Source organism: Pocillopora damicornis, chromosome 3 (assembly GCF_964200805.1).
Source record: "Pocillopora damicornis chromosome 3, jaPocDami1.2, whole genome shotgun sequence".
Taxonomy (NCBI): domain Eukaryota; kingdom Metazoa; phylum Cnidaria; class Anthozoa; order Scleractinia; family Pocilloporidae; genus Pocillopora; species Pocillopora damicornis.
In genome coordinates, this window is record NC_142672.1 from 675,001 (window position 1) to 690,384 (window position 15,384).

Below are 15,384 nucleotides of genomic sequence, written 5' to 3' on the forward strand. Positions count from 1 at the left end.
GTCTTCACTAAAGTCTGTCAGAGCTATCACTTTTTTTTCCAGAATATTAATCGGCTCATGGAAGAACCACTTGTTCACATTCCGCTCGACTCAGTCAAACCAGGTTTTTCTGTGCAAGTTTTACAAGCGTGTCTATCTAAATAGAATGGTTTTACCCTTCTTTTCTCTAACGGAGCGTACTGAAGTTTTTCTTTACTTTTCTTTTTTCGTGGCGGGAACGATCTTACAGGGCTACTCAACGCCAGCACTTTATTTTAATATTCAAATTCAAATATTATAAATATCAATGTTTGCTGCGAGTCCAAGATTGTCTCTGCATGACACATTTTGATTTCTTTGCCTCGAAGGTTGTACAAAAAAATATATTTTCTGGGAATTTCAGCACGGGGTTTTTGTATATACCTTAAGGAAAGGAGCAGGTTCGGTAAGGCTTTCGTGTACAGCCAATATAAACACTGATATATTGCATCATTATTAAAATAAGTTGTTAAGTACTTGCAGGGTAAACGATAAGCCCACAAAATGGCCCAATATAGGGTCTCGCTGCTTTTGTCGGCGTAAACAACAGTTTGAAATATAGAAATACTTTCTTCAGTTTATATAAATTATGATAAAAAAAAAAGATGCACACGAACTTAAATTTCGACAAATGGTGAATACGAAAAGAGAACTATAGCTGAATTTTAAGGCGCACAGGGTCTTTTCAATAGCACAGACAAACTGGCGCCACAACACAAACACTGCATGGCAAACGACCATCGCTAATGATGTTAGTGAAAACGAAAGTGTAGAATAATCAATATTTTTAATAAGAATTTCTTCCAAGTTGACAATTTTCGCTATAATTTTCACAGAACACACAATTCAAGTCATTGATACAGGAATACACTTGGAATGAGAATCTTTCTCAACTGACGTTTCAGTCGCTTGGATGAATGGATAACAGTATATTTTATACATGGAAAAATACACCAAATTCCCAACAAAACAACATGCTAATTAGATCAAGATTTGTTGAAAACTGCTTTGACTGTATTTTCAGAAACATATAAAATGTACATCAAAGAGCTTAAGTGAGAAAACCAGAAAACGTAAAAATGAGTTTTTCTATGCAAAATGTCCTGGACGGAATTGCACAAGATAAAAATGTAAATAAATTAGACAGTTCTCTAAAAAAACTACATATGTAGCAAGAATTCTATTTACAAATTGTTATAAATGTGTCAGAACTAATATAAAATGGTCCCTTAGAAATTAAAATGAACGAAATCGAAGAATAACGCTCTTTAAGCTTAAGTTGGTGCAGCAACCAGACCCGCGGGGCCTCGACCGAGTTGTTGTCCTCCAACGTTGCTCTCGAGGGGCTTAAACCCGAGTTCTTCGGTCGGTACTCCGAACGACTGGAGCTTTGCTTCGTAAGTTCGGATGAGATCATTATGAGCCTGAAATAAAACCAAAATTCTCAATTAAATCCCCAGTTTTATATAACAATCGCACCTACAAGGGAAATAAGAGCCTGCGAATAAGATCTCTCGGCCAGTTAAGGGTGGCCGGGAAGGGAGAGGAGGAAACCTGATACCGTTTGCCATTCTGGACAACATGTATCATGTAACCCTCTTTTGGCTTAAGACTTCAGGGCTCTGCTCTAACAGGGCTGGGGTGCCACAGGCGACCAACTTTTGTCTTAAGGCGACCTGTAGAACTATGCTTTATGAAAGCTTTGAAGAGCCTGGCACCAAAGATTTTCGAGAGAAGATCTTCGAGACACCCGCTGATTCCTCTAGGAGGGCGGCTTTGTAAGCACTTAAGATACACAACTCTGATCTTTTCGAGGCACTATGCTAAAAAGGTTCTACAGGTAACTATGTAACAAATTAAACAAGTCATGTTATTTACCTTGCAAACACGTGCCAATTCGTACTGTAAGTCTTTGATAGCACTGTTCTTCGAGTCTAAAACATCCTGAAAGAAAACAAGGCGAAAAAAGTTCTTAAACAGGGCAAACAAGTAATAAGAAAAAGACAAACGATTTATCAAAAATCAGGCCAACAATTTTCTGTAGAGATGGCAAGAAAATTTCACCAGCACGAGCAGCAAGTTTGTTTTAGACAATGGAGGAGGATTTGGACAAACCACCTTGATAAGACGTTAATGGAGCTGGTGGAGGACTGATGGAAATCTCACCTCAAGTTTTCTGGTTACAACTGTTAAAGCAGTAGGATCCAAATTGGATGCTGACAACACTTCGTTCAGCTGCGCTTCCTGTGAAAAAACTCATAGAGTAAGCTGGGTAGACCACAATTAATGTGACGAGAGGTGTACTTTTATGAACTCATCGAAACACAAGGAATAACTCCTTAGCTTTCAAGGACCAACTACACTGTCTGTGGATTATTAAAATTCCAATATTTGTCTAAGTTCGTCCTTTGTTCGCAGTTTAAACCGTCCTTTTGGATTTATTATTGCACCCTTAAAGTTTTTTCCACCTCAACCAAAATAATATTTTGTTGTCTTGTCTAAGTCGACAGTAGTTTTTATCTTCCGTCACAAAAATGACTCGAAATACTTCAACTACAATCATTTTGTTTGTTTCATAAAAACGGGGGAACAACAAGAACAAATCAAAAGGAGAGTAAAACCACCATTGCCTTTCTACCGATGTGCAGTGATCAGGAAAAATTTTCACCTATCAGAAAAAGTCACAAATGTGACAGCGGTGTAAACAATTATGGATCTTTGTTTTCCTAGAAGGAAGACAACAAACTACAAATACACTATGTCTTGTCACTGATGTTTTTTGCGTGTACCTTCTTCTCCAGCGTATCAGCCAGAGCAGTCAGTTTCTTCTCAAGAAGCAAGTTTTTAAAGTTGCTCTTCTGTTGAACCTCATGTATAGCTTTGACAAATTTGCCATACAACTCGTCACGTTCACTTTGTGTCTATATCATAGAAAACAAACAAAAACAGATCATGTTTAAGCACTGCGAACATTTTAATTACACTGACTAAACGACAGAAGAAACATTCTAAACTTTTCCATATTTTAAATGCACAAAAATGCACGTGGACAGGCAGCTCTCTTTTTCACAGGCTCATCATATTTGTAGGTGGCCTCGTACTTTTAATTGGTGCACCGGTTAATTATTTTGAGTATCACATTTTCGAAAAAAATTTTGGATCTCTCAAGCTTTGGGCGTCTTGAATGTAGAATATTTTTATTTTGTTAAACCGACATTAATTCATCAGCGGGAATAAACCCATCCAAGATTTCCACGTATTTTGAAACTCTACTCTCCTCCTTCCAAAAGAAGACTCTAATTTTGGCATCTATCGATGGGGTTGTAGTCGTCATTTCTGAGAAGAATGCGTATATTCTAAATTCATGAGATCTCAAACCTGACTAAAGCGCTGTTGGAGAACTTCGTGTTCCCAGTGTAAACTCCTTAGTTCTTCTTCTTGAACTTTAAGCCGTGCCTTAGCACTCTACAAAATTGAAGATATATAAAATAGAATTATCTCTTATCATCAACCTTTTTTTTGAAAACAAGTTATGCCCTAGCGTGCATCTTACAACTTAGATATCTTGCACTAAAGAAACCCACGCTCTTTCAAGAACAGCTGCAGAATTCTAAACCCCTATTTTTATTAAGCGCTACAATGTGCAAAATATCGACAAATGAAGATTAGAGGAAGCCATGAAATTTACACAAATTTTGAAGAGTTGAAAAGCTACATCCACTTTTATTTTCCTTCAATCCTTCTCCTTACGTTGTAAATTATTCTTTACATGCAATATTGAGTTCACATTCAACAAAAGGGAAGAGACAACAAATGCTTATGAAAACATTAACATCTACAGCAATTAAGTGAAGGTTAAATACGTTACAATCTGACCAATGGTATGGACTGCTCTTACGTCACTGCTGATAGATCGTTTTCTACATATGATGTGCAAAACCTTCCTTGTATGATAGTAATACTTACAGCCAATGACGCTTTGTCTTTTTCATAGTTTGCAAGCTACAGAAAAAGGAAATAAGAAATTATTAATATAATACTAATTATTTTTGTTTAATAAATACCGTAACTATTATTTGTAGACCCATGTGGATTTGTCTCGAAATGAATAGTAAAATTAGAGCCAACTGTGGTTAATATAGTTCTCACTGCTTTGGAAAGGTTTGTTCTGAATGCCCTCCACTGCACCCCCTTGACAACATGGGGCAGAAAAAAGTCCGAGTCCCCTGACAAGGAATTCAACATGAGACCTTCAGATTTTGCTATCCAAAATACTTTACCACTAATGGTCATTTACCACAATACAATCTGCCACAAAATAGCTGTCACTGCCACTAAATTTTTGTTGTAATGCCCTTAACTGCACCCCTCCCCCTCTGTACAATGTGGTTCTATTTTCACTGAGATCATCTTTCACTGAATATAGAGAAAGGGTATTTTAGACATCTTTAGCACTTTTTAAACAGTCTTCTTAAAACTTTCTTAAAAGTGGCGAAGTGAATGTTGTATTTGAAGTAATCTTGTTGCACATTGTAAGTTCTAAAGTAAATGCACCCTCAATACTGCTGTGTTAAAAGTTACTACAGCATCTGTTTTCTAGTTATTCAACTGTAACTCAGACTTTTCTTCTAGCTGTCACTAATTAAAAATAATCTATAATGATGCTGCTTGAACAAAGTTGAAAGTTGAGAAAAACTATTATAATACTTTGGTCATAATATTTGTTGCTTAGTTTCACCTGTTTTCTAAGTTCTTCCACCTCCTCTCTGGCTTTCTGTAATGGTTCTGTTAATCTCTTATTCTCTGCCATAATTTCATTCATTTGTTTCTCCATTCTCTCTTCCTTCTTTTTCATCTCCTCAACTTGTTCCTAGTAAAAATAATAAACAAGAACTGATGAGCTGACTGGATTTTCTACTTACTTGTCACACTCTATCATTTTGTGGGAAAAGGACAGTTACCACACTGGTAAGTCCCCCTGGTAATTTTAAATTTGAAAGTTTGATGGCATTGGCTTATGACCGTACTACTTGAAATTATTGGAAGGTAATATTTGGTCAGTTGCCTTTCATGAGGTTTTGGTATAATTTAAGTTCAACCTCCTTCCTTACCATATGGAATTTGGTGCTGTTTTGGCCAATTACAAAGCTTGTTTTCTTATGAACATTTCCTGTAACTGCTAAAAATATGTGCTTCATAAATTACCTTGAGGGAATTTATAAGAGCCAGATTATTAAGTGTTATGTCATTGTAGTAATTCTTGATGTCACTGAAAGCTTTCTCATGATTCTTCATCAAGGTGTTGATTTGACCATTCTTGCGCTAAAAAGAAAAATATCAATTTATGGCACATGCTGATATAATAATAAAACACTTTTAGAGCACTGTGTCCGATACTTGCTCAAAGCATTGTACAACAATGGTTAAACTATAAAATACAAAAGCCAACAGCTATTATAATAATGAAATTAAGTAAACAACACTACTAAAAACTAGACATCATAAGCCAATTTAAATAAGTATGTCTTCAAATGCATCTTGAACTGGTCAACAGAAAAAGCTCCATCATCATATGTCTTTAACCTAGATCTAGGCACAGCTAAAAGATTCTGAGAACTAGAATGAAGTAAATGTGGACTATTATGGTAGTGTAAAAGCTCAGATAGAAAAGTTGGTGCCAAACCATTAAGGCACTTGTGCACTAAAAGCAATATAACAGTATAATTATTACAAACAAGGACAAACAAGATAAATAAATTATTAGCATCAGTCTGTGGGCATATAGGATACTTCTTATAAGCCACTCAAGCTTTTTGGTTGCCACAGTGAGTGCAAAAAAAAGTTGGTGACTGAATTTGCATGGAAAGTAATCAATCTGGTGGACGTGTTTGCTGGTCAAGTGACAAGTTGTAATGTTCTCATTATTTGATGTTTTGTTTAAACTTACTAATTACATTGTACATAAACTAAAGTAAAATAAACATTAATTTAGCAAAGGTTAAATTCCATCTTTGTTTCATAACTTTTCTTTAATTTTCTCTCAATTATCTTTTAACTTTTTTTTTTCCCAGTGACCAAAATTTTATTCCTGCCAACTATGCAATGCTTCTAGATTGCAAAAGGGCTATTGGAAGAGTGAATGATTTTGCCACCCAGCTAATTGTAAACATACCATAACAGACTTAAGTAGAGTTTAAGTGAATTTCAAGACTACATACATGCTTCTAAAACATCTACAGTGGATGCTAGTTTTTGCATTGTACAACTATAGTCTTTGCAAAAATGCTACCAGGAAAATAAGTAATCTTTATTAATCATTAAGGATCAAACCTCTTCAATTTCATGTATTTCAGTTTTCCTCCTCAGCTCAAGTTCCTCTCTAAGTGCCTTCATTTTCTTGTCATACTTTGACTCAATTTCTATAAAAAGGAGATTGAAACAGCTAAAATTTGCAACAATATTTTACCCTCTCATCCTGTTACCCTTTTAACAATATTTGACAACCTACTACAAGCATTGTCTGTGGAGAAAATCTTTATAGGAAGAAACAATCATTTTTCCTCCTAGTGAACATCAGAGAAACTTGCTTTTGATGCAGCAAAAAAATAGAACATAGAGTTATTCATTAGTCTCCTTTACTCACCTTTAACTTGTCTCTCAAAATCTTGCCTGAGTTTTGTTACATGTTCATCGTGACCCTGTAAAATTTCCAAAATATGTTTGCGATTGACACAATATATAATCAAACACTTGTGGTAAAAAAATTTAAAACCTTTTGTATATTAACATGAGCCAATATGTAAAAGACAATTGTTACACTCACCTTCTTGAGATTCTTAACAACATCTTCATGAGAAAGTTCTTGTTCTTTTAATTCCACCTAAAGAAATATGATTCACTTCACATTGAAAAACCTCATAGACAGTACTATAATGATCGGAATTCTACCACCCATGATGGGCTGTTCTGCTCACTTAATCTAACTGGTGACCATCACTGTCTACACCCAGTTTTAAGGTAAACTGCAAATTCTAAAGTCAAGACTTCCCAGTGAAACACTGATAGGACTAGTGATATTTATTGATTTCAGAAAAGATTACTTCTCCATACACATTTAAACCTCTGCACTCTTATGCAGTATGCATACTCTGTACTGTTCTTTACACATTTCCTAAGGTGCTGACAAGGAGAATTTGTTCAACAATTAAGAGCTATTTTAGTTGGTGATCATTTCCTCCATCTATTTTGATGACCTTAATATACATTTATCACTCAGGGATACTACTGTAAGGGGAAATTACACATCCACCATCAAGGGGTTCAAGGGTTAATAACATGTGAACTAATGTTTTTTATTTTATTCTATTTTTCACAATGAGAAATAGTCAAATACTTGTCACATCAGCCCCAGACTCTTCTACAATTTTTTGCACTAAAATCAACAATATTCAGAAGGGATATCCAGGTACCTTGAGAGATCTCTTGTCCTTTCTTAAGTCTTGCTCATTGCCTTTGTGGTCGTCTTGTGCTAACTTCAACGCCACAGCACCTGTTGATAAAAGTAGCAGGAGATGATGATGAAAAACTGTTTTAAAAATGTTTTAACAGAGAGCTGGTTAACTTTGTGATTTTCAAAAATTATTATACTGTCACTAAAATCTCTATAAATAAACTGGGAAATCTACTACATCAGAACAGCTCTTCTTTCTAACACAACAAAAAACCTGATCAATAAAGGTTTTCTCACTACATTGCTCACCAACATACATGTAGTGCCATTGGAAAGTACACCAACAGAAGTTTTAGATAGACTTTAGCATTCAATGGATGGTTTTAACTCAGAGGTGACATGAGATGGTATATTCTGACTGTCAGTGTGAAGGTAAGTCTGGAGGACTGTTATTGGTAGAAGTGACTGAGGTTTTGACAACCTGAGCAGAAGTCATCATCATAATTAAGTGAACAGTAATTGTCAGTTGAGTGTACTAAGTGTGGTTCACAAGAACTAGACCAAGCAAAATACACTAACAATGACTGATTATAGCTTAACGCATATTATGTTTTGATTTTGTGAGTCTCAAAGTGAAGAACTTTTAATGTGTATCTTAAGTTGCTTACTCTCAGCTTTAAGTTCTGCAATGTTGTTCTGGTGTTCATACAATAGATGTTTCACTTTCTGTTTGTAAACTTTAATTTCCACTTGGTGTCTTTCCTCTGCCTCCTCCATTTCTCTATCTTTGTTACGCAGCTCTGCCTTCCTTTCCTCAAGCTGTCGTTTTGTGATTTCCCAAAAAGTATTCACTTTATCTCGTTCCAGTTGAAAGTAATTGCGTTCTTCACGTTCCCTATCTAATTCCTCTCGTAATCTGACAATGTGTTCTTCCAACTGTTCTTTGCTCATCTCTTCTGTGCTAATCCCATCTACTATTGTAGGTGTCTTGGACTTGGCAGATTTCTTTTTCCCCTTCTTCTTCCCACTTTTCTTTTTAGGAGGCTATTGATGTAACAAAGAGGAAATCTCTTGAACATACATGTATGAGTACTTTGTGTCAAAGTATAGATCATTAAAAGGGTGCCAAGGAGTATCTGATTATGTTTCACACATGAATTTTTAAAAAAATTCATGCATACATACAGTTTAACTAGTATTGCACGTAACATGATATTTAAAAGTAAAGAGAAAACTTCACATCTAATCTTACCTTGCCTTTGTGTTAAATTCATGTGTCATGTATCAAACCTTTCCCACCCCCCACTGATACCTTCATGATTATTTACTGACACAATTTTCCCACACTATCGAATTAATCACCTTTTTCTGTTACATTACCAAAATAGCCAATGAGACTATGGTTCCATTGAATTTAGTGGAAAAATCAAAGTATAGATGAGTAAGTTGGTTTTTACATGCTTGTTAAAATTATATGAATTTGCTGATTGGCTAATTACATATCATAAACACAAGGGATAGCTAGTGAAAGAAAGGGAATTGATTTGAAGTTTAACACATTTAGTTCCTGCCAATACAAATAATCGTCCCAATATCTAAAGCAAGATTTCACTAAAGTGGATCCTGATACCATAATGTAAAATATAAAATAAATGTCATAAAAGTCCACAAAATTAACCTTATGAAAATAAAAGCGATCTTAAGCAGAAGTGTAAATAAGGCCTGAAACAATCCAGGCCTGTACTGGATTTGAACCCATGACCAGCTCTACCAAATGAACTAACAAGCCAACTGAGAGCTTGTTATTATGTTGGTTTGCAAGAAACCTGTGAAGTGATGAATCAATGACCGTGAATACATGAAAATTATGTATGTGAACTACAGATTAAGGTTATATGATAATATGATTTTCATTTATTCACACAGTCATTGAACTTAAACTAATGACTAACAATGACTTGCAGTCCAAAATATAATAAAAGCTAGCAAAGCTGATGCTACCCTGCATCACATTACAGAGTAAATATCAAATAAATTCAATCATTTTAAGGTAACTTTCAACATATCTTTGAAAGTGTGCAAGAAGTTTTTCTCTGAAATACACATAGAAATGGAACAATTAAGTGTGAAACATACGTTTTGCGAAATCGCTATTGAAGGAAATTTTCCTTTAAAACCAAGCTTTTATGAAATATATTCTTTGAGAAACTCATTAGAGCTTGCTTAGATCAACTGCTACCGAGTGTAATGGTTTTATAATGTCTTGAATAAGAGGCAAATATCTACTGGCTCATCTAGTGTCCTTTCACCAACTTGTGCCGTAAACTTTTATTTTGAATAATTATGAAGTGATTCAAAATATACCGTAACTTTACCCATCTTTCAAATAGAATAGTGATCAACTGCCACCTACCATGATGAACAACTCGGATTTTTGCTATAAAAAAACGGTACTTTCCGACAAACACAGAATGCAGTAGTTTTTCCACCGAACAAGATAAGGTGTTGCCTAGAAACGAATAAAACAAAGTCCCGTATTGGAAAATGGTGAACACCGCTGAAAAGCGTGGATACTGCTGATATCACGCAGTCACGCAGTACATCACTCGGAAATTTAAGCCTAGGTGAAACTTATCTGTACCAAAATTCTTAAGTTCCAATGTTGCAAGACGAAAAAAAAATTGACTTAGCTAGTGTTCTTTGTACATACATAAATAAATCATCACAAAAAGTGTCTGATATTGGTCTACTTTCAATATTTAATAATCACTTCTTTATTTTATATTGTGTGACAAAGAAAAGGTACTGAAGTCACGAGACCACCACGCAGTTTCACATAGTTCTAAGAACTTTCGGTATTTAATACCACGTCGTGGGTTTTATGATGTTTGTGTCAAAGTTTTGTACGATTTTTCTAGTTTTGGAGGCGACGTTTTTCACTTCAAACGTCTGTGCTTTCAGCAAAATGGTTAAACTGGAAAGAGTTTTCCGTTTTGCCAACATATATGGTGATCACATGGTTCTGCAGATGAAACCTTTTAGTGCAGTGGTATGGGGATTCGGTGAAATAGGACAAACAGTTGATGTCAAGTTGGGAGGTGAAGTTCAAACGACGGAAGTAGTGAAAGGTGAGCAAATTCAATTCCCTGGGTACAGCTGAGGGTAAAGTGTTATGTAGTTAGTTGTGAATTTCCGATTGAAGTTTCTTTTATGGTCAGCAACCTCCCCTATGATGTTGTACCTCCAAAACTGTTGTTGGTTTTTTTTGTGTGATTCACGTTTTGGGAAAGCTTTGGGTTGAGGTTCAAGCCTACTAACTCTTTTGATTTACGAAAATGAAATACTGCATATGATTTTTTTTCCCTCAGACATTACGTTTATAATTAGAAGGTGAACACATAATGCACAGTAAAACCTCTCTAATAAGGATATCATATGACCGGAGAAACTGTCTGTCTCCTGTCTGTCACTTAATCACACGAGTGCTCACTATAGAATGGTGGTGTATGTTATTTGTCCTCTGGGTTGGAGATTTATTGTCTTCTTGATATTAGGGATGGTCGATCAAATGTTGGCTATTTTTTTAAGAATAGTATTTTGGTTATTTGTAGAAAATAAGGGTAAAATTTCCGTACAGCCCCATACTACATTATGCATTCAGTTCTTGAATAGAGAAAACAATGACAAAAACAATACATTGCCATTGGGAAAACAGATTTGTTTTACAATAGTATGGGGCTGTGCGGAAATTTTACCAAAATAAGAAAAACAAGGTAATGTAGATTATCAATGTAGGTTATTTAGGTAAAGAATATTTTTAATGACGTAATTAAGGACTGCTTTATCAGGATTTGCTCTGATGAGGAATGGAGGGGGAGGGCAGAGCTCATGTCCCTTGTTTCCTCAAATGAGTGTACCTTTCTTCCTAATTTTTAATTGCTAAACTTTGCAGTTAATGACCAAGTCTAACATGAAAGATATTGAAAGTGCTGCCACTAGAGCTGCCTTTTATTCACTCTCTCTTTTTTAATATACCTATTCATTTTGAAGGTCCTGAAGGATCAGGAGTATGGAAGGTGACTTTAGATTCTCGTGGTGCCGGTGGACCCTATAACATTACTGCTACTTCAAAAGTGGACAATGTCATGAAGACAATAACTTTAGAGGATGTTTTGTTTGGTGATGTTTGGGTGTGTAGTGGACAGAGCAACATGCAGTTTACAGTGTCTCAGGTAAATGCTTATGTACTAAAGCACTAAACCAGTACCTGCTCTTCATCATCTGGTTAGATGACCCAGACAGTCACCAAATTAATTTATACCATCTCTTAGATAGATAGATAGATAGATAGATAGATAGATAGATAGATAGATAGATAGATAGATAGATAGATAGATAGATAGATAGATAGACTGTTTATTCACAAATACATCGCAGTCATTAGACTTGCGTATTTCACAGAGAAATATATAAATAGGCAAATGTTAAAACATTTTGCAACTCTGTGTAACTCTGAAGTTTTCTTGCACTCAATCCATTCGGCTCTCAGTCAAGGGGGACCCAGTCAATCTTAACTTGTCAATGATAGGAAAATTACAAAAAGTTGGCCATGGAGGGCTCGTGCACAGTTTTTTTTATGACCAGTTTGCAGATATTCCTCTTTAGTAAAATATCAGTTCATGCTCAGTTTAAATATCATGTCAAATTTTATGCTATGTGTACTTGTCTCTGAATAATTTTAGGCAATCAATGCTTCAGAGGCATCCAAAGAGGCAGACAATTATCCAGAAATCAGATTATTTACTGCAAGTCTTATTGAATCTGAAACACCTTTATATGAGCTTAAGGAAGTTGAACAGCGATGGAGTGTTGCTTCATCTGGTAAGGCAATTTCCATTTTGACAGTGATGCATTAGTTGGTATCAAATCAATAAAAAAATGGCAATCATCTCAAAAATGGTTCTAGTAACAGTAATGGCAATAAATTAACAGTATTAACAATAACAATATGCTAAGATTGAGAATCAAACATGAAATGATATAAAACAAAACCAGATGCCATTTTCAGAATTTGATGTTCAAAACTTAAACTAATACAACCATTAAACCACTTTTCTGAAAGCGAGTACATCTAATTATTTATTTAGTAAATTGTCATACTTTTTTTTTTTCTCCAAGAAACTGTCAATGGAGGTACCTGGAAATATTTCTCAGCTGTCTGTTGGTTTTATGGCAAGAACCTTTATGACCAGTTTAAGAGACCATTAGGTTTAGTTGCCACTGACTGGGGAGGCACGCCAGTGGAAGCTTGGTCTTCACCAGATGCCTTGCGAAAATGCAATGTAACTGGCAACAAAGTAGACAACTTGTAAGTCCCTTGGGAGATAGGTTTTTCAGTGTGCTGCAGACTTTTGGTTGTGGTAAAGAATCACTCATAGAATTAACTGTGCATGCTGGATCAAGATGATGATTCTTTAGTAACAGTTTTATATAGTACAAAGAGTTTACTATCTATTACTTTTCTTGTATGAGGATTTGGGCCTGGATTCTTGAACATACTGGTGCTGGCAACCTTGACATACTAACTTCTAACTAATTTATTTTCAAACTTTTGTACTGCAAGATCAGTTTATAACCTGATCAGGTTTTGCACATGCTAATGGTTGGCAAACTATATTTTTTGATGGGGTGGTTAGGTATATGATGTGCTCACTGTTGTGATTAGCCCTACTGAAAGGTGTAAATGCTAGGGACCTGGGACCTGGGAGTGTAAAGGGAAAGGAATTATTTGTTACTAGAAACAAACACTCAATACTAACGTAGCTTTTTTAAAATCACCTTTTAAAAATCATGTCACCTTTTTTTAAGATACTTGTTGCCTGAAGATGAGTCATTCAAGGGGCCCCAGTCACACTCTGTGTTGTACAATGCAATGATCCATCCATTTCTGAACATGACCATATATGGAGCAATTTGGTATCAAGGTGAAGCAAATGCTGGAGCTCCATATAATTACAACTGTACATTTCCTGCAATGATTGATGACTGGCGCTCCAAATGGTTTTATGGAACTGACGAACTCACAGACCCTGAATTTCCTTTTGGATTTGTTCAAGTAAGTAATGAAAACAATTTTTGGATCAATAAAAGTCTCTTAACAACTGTGCACCTACCCCTCCCCTAACCCAACATTAACCCTGTTATCAGTTGACTGTTGTTAGTTAAAGGGAGGAGTAGGTGCTGACATTGATCCCAATTTTTTTGCTTGGTTTTTAAAATTGAGGGATCATTTGCAGAGAGTTTGAAAAAAATGTTTTTCGTTTTAAACCCCAAGTTGTCAGCCAATGGAAGTAACTCAACCATTGCAGATGGATTTCCTGTCATTCGATGGGCTCAAACTGCCAATTATGGCTATGTGCCGAATCTCAGGGAAACTAACGTATTCATGGCTGTGGCGATGGATTTGGGAAACGCCTCGTCACCATATGGCAGTGTCCACCCAAATGATAAACAAGACGTTGGGTATCGTTTAGCACTTGCCGGACGAGCAGTTGCCTACGGGGATCTGGATGTGTACTATTCTGGGCCAATTGTATCTGATGTTATAATTACCGCTCCAGCAAAGTCTAACACAACATGGATTGCGACGGTGAAATATCATCACGAAAGTGTGGGTTTAGGAGGAATTGAACTGCGGTCAGACCACGGATTCGAGGTAACTTGTCAAATCTATTTCCCGAAGTTGTTCAGTAATTTATCATGTTTACCAAGTTGGCCACACCCTTATCCATGTGTTTCTTCACTTGATTGGTAAGTACATTCTGGTAACGTGCTTTCATGTCAAACTCATAACTACATTATTTGTCTATAGTTCTACTGCGCGTTGCCTGGCCAATCCGAAATCACTCAGGCCAAGATTGTCTCAAGCGACTTCAGCTCAGTGCACGTAACTGGGGACTGCCCCCATGAGATGTCTGTGCAAGGAATACGATATGCTTGGTACACAAAGCCTTGTGATTTTAAAAAGTGTGCTGTCTACAGCAAGGAAAATGGCCTACCGGGACCTCCTTTCACGTGGAATGCGCCTGTCAATTAAAGGAACTTTTTTCGAGAAAGTGCCGCCCCCATGAAGAGGACAGTCATCGAAACCAAGCAAATGCAGTTGATGTATTTTTGATGCTGATAGAATTGAAACAATTTTCTTTGATATCATTTTAAAGCTTAGCCAATTGGATTTTAAGTTAAACAAATAACGTTTCAATAATCAGGATGATGATAATACAAGTTCATATTGGGATACGCATGCAATCAGTCGTACAGATTTGACCAAATATTAGTTTTCGATATCATTTGAAGTGATGTAAAACAGTCTCTTGTAATCTTAATATTTCATTTATAAAAGGTAAGTAATTGAGTCAGAAGTCGGATGATCTGTATAATAAGCTGAATAACACGCGCATTTGGACTTTTACTTATGATCTATTAGAGAACGGACGCACGGATGACGTCACCATTCACAATTTTTACTCCATTGTTATGTAAACAAATTGATTCCTTGTTGCCATGGGTCTGTACATTAACGGATCACAGAAGACGTGGTAAGAATATCAGAGACACACTCAGCTGCACCTTGTATGCCACGGTTTTATTTTTACCTTACGTCATTTTGACGTCATCTGTGATCTATTAGTTAACAGACGCGCGGTCACGTGGAGCCCATTGGCTAAATAGGTCAGTAGTCCTGAAAAGGACTACTTTGCAGCTTAACTTTGAAGTGTTAATTAGAAATGTAATTGCTGACATGAACAGAACAAAATTCGCCGGTCTTTCAATGAAATAAACAGAGTAGAATTGCTGTGGAATCCACCCTCATTTTATGATGCGTTATCTTTCTTCGAGTGAACTGTGACCGTGTA

At 36.0% G+C, this 15,384-nt stretch overlaps 2 protein-coding genes across 2 annotated transcripts; one reads left to right on the plus strand and one right to left on the minus strand.

The window, feature by feature from the left end:
- Positions 1-788: 788 nt before the first annotated feature.
- On the minus strand, positions 789-10,056 carry LOC113673977 (dynein regulatory complex subunit 4). Its single transcript, XM_027190458.2, has 14 exons — positions 9,882-10,056; positions 8,137-8,512; positions 7,488-7,567; positions 6,842-6,898; positions 6,662-6,716; positions 6,349-6,437; positions 5,224-5,340; positions 4,757-4,888; positions 3,985-4,020; positions 3,397-3,483; positions 2,808-2,939; positions 2,185-2,262; positions 1,897-1,962; positions 789-1,442 (listed from the first exon to the last, which is right to left on the minus strand). The coding sequence occupies exons 1-14, from the start codon at positions 9,882-9,884 to the stop codon at positions 1,293-1,295; spliced, it is 1,458 nt and encodes a 485-aa protein (XP_027046259.1). The 5' UTR covers positions 9,885-10,056; the 3' UTR covers positions 789-1,292.
- A 197-nt stretch (positions 10,057-10,253) lies between these two features.
- Positions 10,254-15,330, plus strand: LOC113673990 (sialate O-acetylesterase). The gene is made up of 7 exons (XM_027190469.2): positions 10,254-10,596; positions 11,519-11,700; positions 12,211-12,349; positions 12,647-12,836; positions 13,337-13,583; positions 13,803-14,183; positions 14,340-15,330. The coding sequence occupies exons 1-7, from the start codon at positions 10,350-10,352 to the stop codon at positions 14,562-14,564; spliced, it is 1,611 nt and encodes a 536-aa protein (XP_027046270.2). The 5' UTR covers positions 10,254-10,349; the 3' UTR covers positions 14,565-15,330.
- The last annotated feature ends 54 nt before the right edge of the window (positions 15,331-15,384 follow it).